Here is a 6,751-nt window from a genome sequence, read left to right on the forward strand (position 1 = left end):
CCGCTCTCGGGAGCGTCATTCCCGTCCGGATAAGCGGGTCCGGCCGTGCGGTGCCGGCCTGGCCCGCTCCCGTCCGGCCGCCTGACCGTGCTTTGCCGCCGGACCTGCCTAGGCTCCTCCCTGGGGGCGCTGACCGGCCCCGTTAGCTCTCCCGGCACAGCAGCGGCAGCCAAGGTCTGCCTCACCTCCTTGCAATGCCAGCCTGCCATCGGTTTCCTTCTTTGGTTCTGGTCGGTGTGAAAAAGGTCACAGACCTTAAGGTATACGCGGTTAATGAAACAGCCATTGCAGGCTATGAAATGCAAAGCTGCTGCTGCAACTTATTAGAGAAAGGGCAGTATAATCCTGTGTTTGCTGTAGCACCCCTTTCCCTAAGCATGTGCTGCAGCCAGGGAGCTGGACTAGGTAAACCTTGGATCAGTTCCTGTCCTGCCATTCTTACTGTCTTGTAACTGTGGTTTTGTTAACGAGGGCTTTGTACGCTGGGCGTTTTGCAGAAAAGCTGAAGAGTATCTGCGGCTATCCCAGGTGAAATGCACGGGATTAATGGCTCAAATGACAGCGACAAGCAGTGCTGTGATGTGCCTGGACCTAGCGGCTAGTTTCATGAAACAACCGGTTGACAAAGTAAGATACAGTATATGACTTGGCTGGCTGGTGCGTTTTCCATAAGTCCACTAAAATCGTTGTCCTGTGTAGTGTATGCTGGGAGCAGGAAAGGGATAGTAATAACTGACATTACCCTAGACCCAGTAGTGTGCTGCTAGACACAGTGTTAGAGCTTTCGCTACTCAGAGTTTGAAACAGGGCAAATTGAGATCAGTGTCATAGTCACTTCACAAGTTGAGCTTGCTTTGCTATAATTTCAGCTCTTTTGGTAACAAATAAACTACCAGCAAGGATGTTAAATTTAAGATCTGTGCCTTTTTACTGTGGGAGGGAAGCAGTGGCTCCAAGGAATCCCTCTCTGTAGTGGTACCTGTAAACTTCCATCTGCAGACCTGCCAGGTAAATGGCACTGAGCTGCCAAAATAATGTCTGGTACAAGATGTTTGGGATTGTCCATTCACAGACAGAAGAGAATTGGACCTGACCCCATGAGGAGTAGCATGGAAGTATTGCTCATCTCTTCAAGTTGCCCAGATCTTGGTTACCTTTGTTTTTAACCACCTTGTGGTTATGTCAGGGCCATGTCATATTATATGGAAAAGACAAACCTCACTTCCAATGAAATGGTCTAAAAATAACACTGCATTAAAAGATGTGGCATTCCTACGTGGTTAATCTTCCCGTGTGCAGTCAAAACTTAGATCATTCATTGCACAAATTTCTTTAATACAGCAATTGAACTTTATTTTATGGTATTGTGTAGTTTCTCCCTAATCTATTTTCGTTGCCTGAATAAGATGTTGTGAAGGAATCTTGCTAATTCTTGTGTTTTGTCTTTGTCCTCTTGAAAGAGCTATTTTGTTAAACTCTCCGGTTTGAACAAGACTACCTACCAGAGCTCCATGAAGTCTTTGGAATGTTTGCTGGAGGTGAACCCCAGACTGGGAATGCGAGACTTTGCTGTGCAATTCTGCTGCACAGAGGCAGTGAACACCGCTTCAAAAATACTACAGAGGTGAGGAAGCTCTTGTGAGCACAGTGGTAACCACTAGCAAGATTCTTTGTTCATTAGATATCAAGAGCTTGATGGTTGGAAGGGCCAGGTATCTCCCACTGACTGGAGTGGTGAGGTGAGTTCTTAGCACTGACAATCCAGCCATTTATCTAGGCCACTTTTTAGAATACATGTTAGAAAGACTTAGTCTGTGAAGCTCAATAAGTCATTGTCCGAGTCCCAATTCTTCAACAGGGAATAGTGTAAAAAATAGAGGACTCCTAGTCCCTATATTTGTCCATAGCATCACACTGTCTTCCATTTAACTGCTGATTATGTCACAGTTCAGAAGTAACAGTCAGTCAAAACAAATCCCCCCTTCTGGAGAACCAGATCTCTTAAAATGTGCATTACTCTACCTGTAAAAACGATAGGTAGAACACTTCAATGGAGATTCAACAGATTTAACTAAAATTTTGCACTCTGTAACATCTACTTTAACACAAGCAATCACTGAAGAGCTCTGTTCTGGAGTGCTGCCACCCTGATAGCGCATGTTTAAATGCTGTTAGGTCAGTGAACAAAGGCTGTATTGTCAGTGCTTAATACAAACTAAAAAAAAAAATAGGCTGGGAACAGGTAGGCAATAAAAAAATTAAATTCTTCAGTGCTGCACATCCCCCATGTCATTTTCCATATTTAAGCCTTCATCTGTGTCATATACATATTAGAGGAATCGAAGAAACTGTAATTCTACCCTCCATTATAGGATGGATTTATGCAAAGCATCTCATTGTAACTTTTAGATGTAATGTAGAGGTAAAAGTGCTGTGTGGATGGGGAGCACAAGAAACAGATTTTACTGACATACCTTGATCCAGATCCCTAATTTAAAATACATTTAATTCAAGAAGAGGTGATGATTCCAGTCCCCTTCTTTTCCCTAGTCCCTTTTGCTCTTCTCAGCCAGTAGCAGCTGTTTCTGCTTGACTGGGTTGCAAAGGACCAAGTGATCCAACAGGAGACCTGTTCAAATGCTAAGTACCATGTGACAAATTAATTTCAATAGCTTCATTTGAGGCAAATGCACTATACAATTATCACTCTTATTGTTATTCTTTAGGTATGAATCCAGCCTCTCTGAAGCACAGCAAATGGACCTTGATTTCTCAAAACCACTTTTTATAACAGCTGCACTGTTCACTGCATGCAGGTGAGTGTAGCTTGAGGGACCTTTTTTGGGCTTAAATGCCTAGTGAGACACCAAACAGAAATAGTGCTTACAATGTAAGCAGGTGATTCATTCAGTATGTCTGAAGGGTCTCGCTTAGCACATCCTGCTGCCCTACTCCTGGAAATGGAGACAGCTGTAGCAAACCAGGCCTTTCCTTACAGTGAAGTCTCCAAACCTACACTGCATTTGCCTTCAGGAGAAAGCAGAAGTATTGTATCAAATATACAGAAAAGGATCTTGAGTTACTTATCCTAAAATAAATGAAACCTGTCTTCCCCGGTGTGTAATCGGATGCTGTGGGTAATTCCATTAGGACGTATCCACGGCAGTGGCTGAAAAACTTCTGTTAGTGTTTTGCACTTTACCCTCCTTCCTCCCAGCCTAACCAGCATAACATGATCCCTTAGTAACATTTTCAAATTTTTTTCCGTTGTCAGGATAGATTTGAGCTGGGCACAAAGCAAAAAGTTGCATGGCTTTTGGTGAGATACTGCTCAAGGTGCAAGAATGGCTGCTAGCTTACTTCTAAGCACCAAGAAGCAGCCATTCTGAAGAAGGAAAAGCCCTACACAATCACATCCTGAGGGTGCTCTAACCTTTGGGAGGTGGATCTAATAGCTGTAGGCCTGTATCAGCTTGGAAGATAGATGTCAGGAGCATCTGACTCAGCCAACTCTTTGTAAGAAATCTGCTTGCATGCAAATATCTTCCTTGTCAGTATTATGCCTTGTAACAATCTTGTGAAGCAATTCAGGTGCTGTGTAGTTGCACAGCTCCTGACAAATGTTCTCTTGACACAGGGGTCCCACTGAAAATCTGAAAAGTACCTTTTCCTAATAGAATTTCCTTATGTAACTTGAACTAACCCTGAGTTTCAATTCCTGAGCTCTATTGACTGAGTAGCATAGGGGTCTATTTTTTTAAGCAAATTTGTTTCTGAGTGAAACAAGGATTAGGTAGATAGGACAAAAACTCGGGCCTGCCTTCCTCATTCTCACAGGCAGTGTTGGTACAGTAAATGTCACCCCACCTGAATGATAGTTGCTGGAGTGTTGCTTTGTACAGAGATAACTTAACTTTCTCTTGTAGGTGTTTGAAGCTAAAAGTGGACAAAACTAAAATGTTGGCTACATCTGGGGTGAAAAAAGCAATATTTGACCGGCTGTGCAATCAGCTGGAGAAGATGAGCCAGCAGCTCAGCAGTAAGTTTTTGGCTTTATCCCTGTAAGACAGCATATCCATCACCTGGCCTCACAGTGCCCCATCCTTTTCCACTGGTGGTTTCATTCTGATCACTTTCAGCTGTCCCAGCCAAACCTGCCCATCCATTCCAACATGTTTCCTGCAGCCCAGTTCCCAGTCACAGTCATTGCTTCTGGGGAAGTCGCAACAGCTTAGCGTGTGGCAAGGCCAAAAATAAATATTTTCCTCTCTTCTCAAATGCTCACTGCTCCTTACATTCTCTGTTGCTGCAATTTATTCCCTGCTTCTCCCATACTACCTGACCTATCTTGGATTCCTCCTCCTTGCTTGCTTTCTGCATCCTGTTAACATGGTAACATGACACAAATTAACACAAATTAACATAAGCATCTTGCTACCTCTCTTGCTTTGACTGACCCACTTCTGTGTTTTCCTTTCCCCCACTGCAGGATTAACAAGCCTAAGCCTTGCTCTTCTGGTAGTAATTCAGCCATTACCTGAGACCATCCCTCCACATACAGTGGGCAGACATGAGGAATTTTTCTCATCCGTTGTTGAACCTGCAGCTCTCTCCACTCCTTTTTGTGGAGGAGTAAAATTGAAATACAATACATGCCTTCCTGTCCTCATATCTCTGCTCCTTCCTACTTACCTCCTTTTTCCTTTCCCAGGCTTTCATTCTTACTCTCCCACTAACAGTACCCCTGCTTCACCCTGTCGTCATGCTTCGTATCGTGAAGTTTTCTAGAATATGCTGCTAGAACCCAAACCAAAAACTGCTGCTCTCTCCCTAGGCGTGGACCTTACCATAGTACAGTGCCCTATAAAAAACCCAAAAAACCACCACTAAAGCAGCTAAAGGCAGCTGGGAGTTTCTGGATCAGTTCAGGGAAGAGTGTGCATCTGTATACATGGACAGCACCCTGCATGTTGTGGGCACCTATAATACAAAGTGTGGAAATGGGATAGAAGGGAAGAAATAACTGATAATCCTGCCTGAGTAATCCAGAAGGGTAGCAGCGTGTTTTTGGGCTATGAACATGGTGGATTATTGTGGTTACAAATGCAGCAGCGCTAGTTAAAGCAGCCAACCAGTCCGTGCAACCCTTGAAGTGTGCTGGCACCTCTGCATGTACAGCTTGAGCATCAGTCTGGACCAGGGAACTGCTCTGACTGGGAGACAATACTTTTGGAAGGTGGCACTGCTGTCAAAGAATTGCATGTAGAACACCGCCCTTGGGGCCCCAAACACCATTCAGAAGTAAAGCAACTTACTTATTTTTTTAGAAGAAGATGTTCCACTGGCTGCAGACACACCTGAAAGCTTGCAGACCAACCTGGAGCACTGCGAGAAGGAAGATGGTAAGTTGTGTTTAGCTATGAACTAAAATCACCTCACTAGAGCAGTTCTGAGCTTTATTGCTGCTTAATATTTTAGTTGTGTAGTATGCCATAATATTCAGTTCACAGCCGCTTACTCCATTCTGCAAACCACTGACTGATGAAAGGACAAAGAGAACTTAGCAGAAGGACAATGGTGTTTATACTGACTAGTCATAGTAGAATTAAGGACAACTGTTCCATTCAGACACAAAGGTGAAGAGGTGACTGTTCGGCAGGTGAGGGGAGCAGCAAACCACAGGATTAGATAACACAGTGACACACCCTGTGCTTGTGTCTGTACATTTGCTCACTGCCACGGTTATTCCCAGCAGCATATTGCCCACGATGGCCTGTCATGGACTTTCCTTCTCTCATAGGATCTGAAGATGATGAGGAGATGCCATGTAAACGGCCAAAGACTGAAACAAAGCAAGACTATGAAGAATGGAAAAAGAAAATCCTGGAAAATGCTGCTAAGGCACAAGAGACAAGTAGGAGTACTGTCTCCGTAGTGCCACCTAGTAATATAACTGCTGCTTGCTCATAATTTTAACTCTCTCTCTCTGCTCTAACAAGAGTTCCAGTACCATATGAGTGATGGCTGTCTGGTAGCCAGCTGATTTTGTTTATTAGCTAGTTTTTAAGTATTTAAGGATGTTATTTTTAGTAAATGACACCAGAATTGAGGTGATTTTACAAGAAGCCTGTCTGACTATTCGCCAGGCTGGTACCTGAGCAACTATGGCATTAGGTGGTAGAATAGCTTCATTCTCTTGCTGCAAGCAGCAGGTAACATTCTAATGCTGTGTTAAGTGTAAATAAGTTATAAGTTATATGCCTTTGGGCCCCTGGCTGGAAGTAGTCAGTGAAAAGAGAGGGAGGGGACTAATGGTGCCTTGTTAAACTGCAAAACCAGCAGAGGAATTAAGACTGATAACTTTATGAATTTTTTTTTTTTACTGTTGAAGAAATATTGTTTAGTTACTGAATTTGACTCTTTTTTATGACCTGTATGGGACTGAAGTCTCTTGTGCTTGTGAGGGGTCCCAAATATTCCAAGAAACAATAAAAATACTGGAAGGAAAAGCTTTGCATTATGACATCAGGTTCTTGGCACTTGTCATATAGAACGCAAAATAAAAGACATACAGGAGATGTTTGTGCTTTAAGAAGGAAGATATCGAGGGGCCAAGGATCTTGTCTGGGTAATACAGGTTTTTTGCATCTCGCAGTCATAAACTTAGGGAAGAGGAGAGAGTGCCCTGCCCTGTAGTTCTTAGAGGCAACTTCTGCGATCCTACACTTTCATCCCAGCCGCTCAAACTACA

The 6,751-nt window shown here is 43.5% G+C and overlaps 1 protein-coding gene across 1 annotated transcript; it reads left to right on the forward strand.

The window, feature by feature from the left end:
• Window positions 1–194: 194 nt before the first annotated feature.
• On the forward strand, window positions 195–6,474 carry ORC6 (origin recognition complex, subunit 6). Its single transcript, XM_009320336.1, has 7 exons — window positions 195–260; window positions 472–627; window positions 1,461–1,624; window positions 2,727–2,816; window positions 3,927–4,039; window positions 5,328–5,402; window positions 5,801–6,474. Exons 1-7 carry the CDS (start codon window positions 195–197, stop codon window positions 5,968–5,970), a joined length of 834 nt encoding a protein of 277 aa, XP_009318611.1. The 3' UTR covers window positions 5,971–6,474.
• Window positions 6,475–6,751: the final 277 nt, after the last annotated feature.

The sequence above is a fragment of the Pygoscelis adeliae genome, unplaced genomic scaffold (genome assembly GCF_000699105.1).
Source record: "Pygoscelis adeliae isolate BGI_AS28 unplaced genomic scaffold, ASM69910v1 Scaffold62, whole genome shotgun sequence".
Lineage (NCBI taxonomy): Eukaryota > Metazoa > Chordata > Aves > Sphenisciformes > Spheniscidae > Pygoscelis > Pygoscelis adeliae.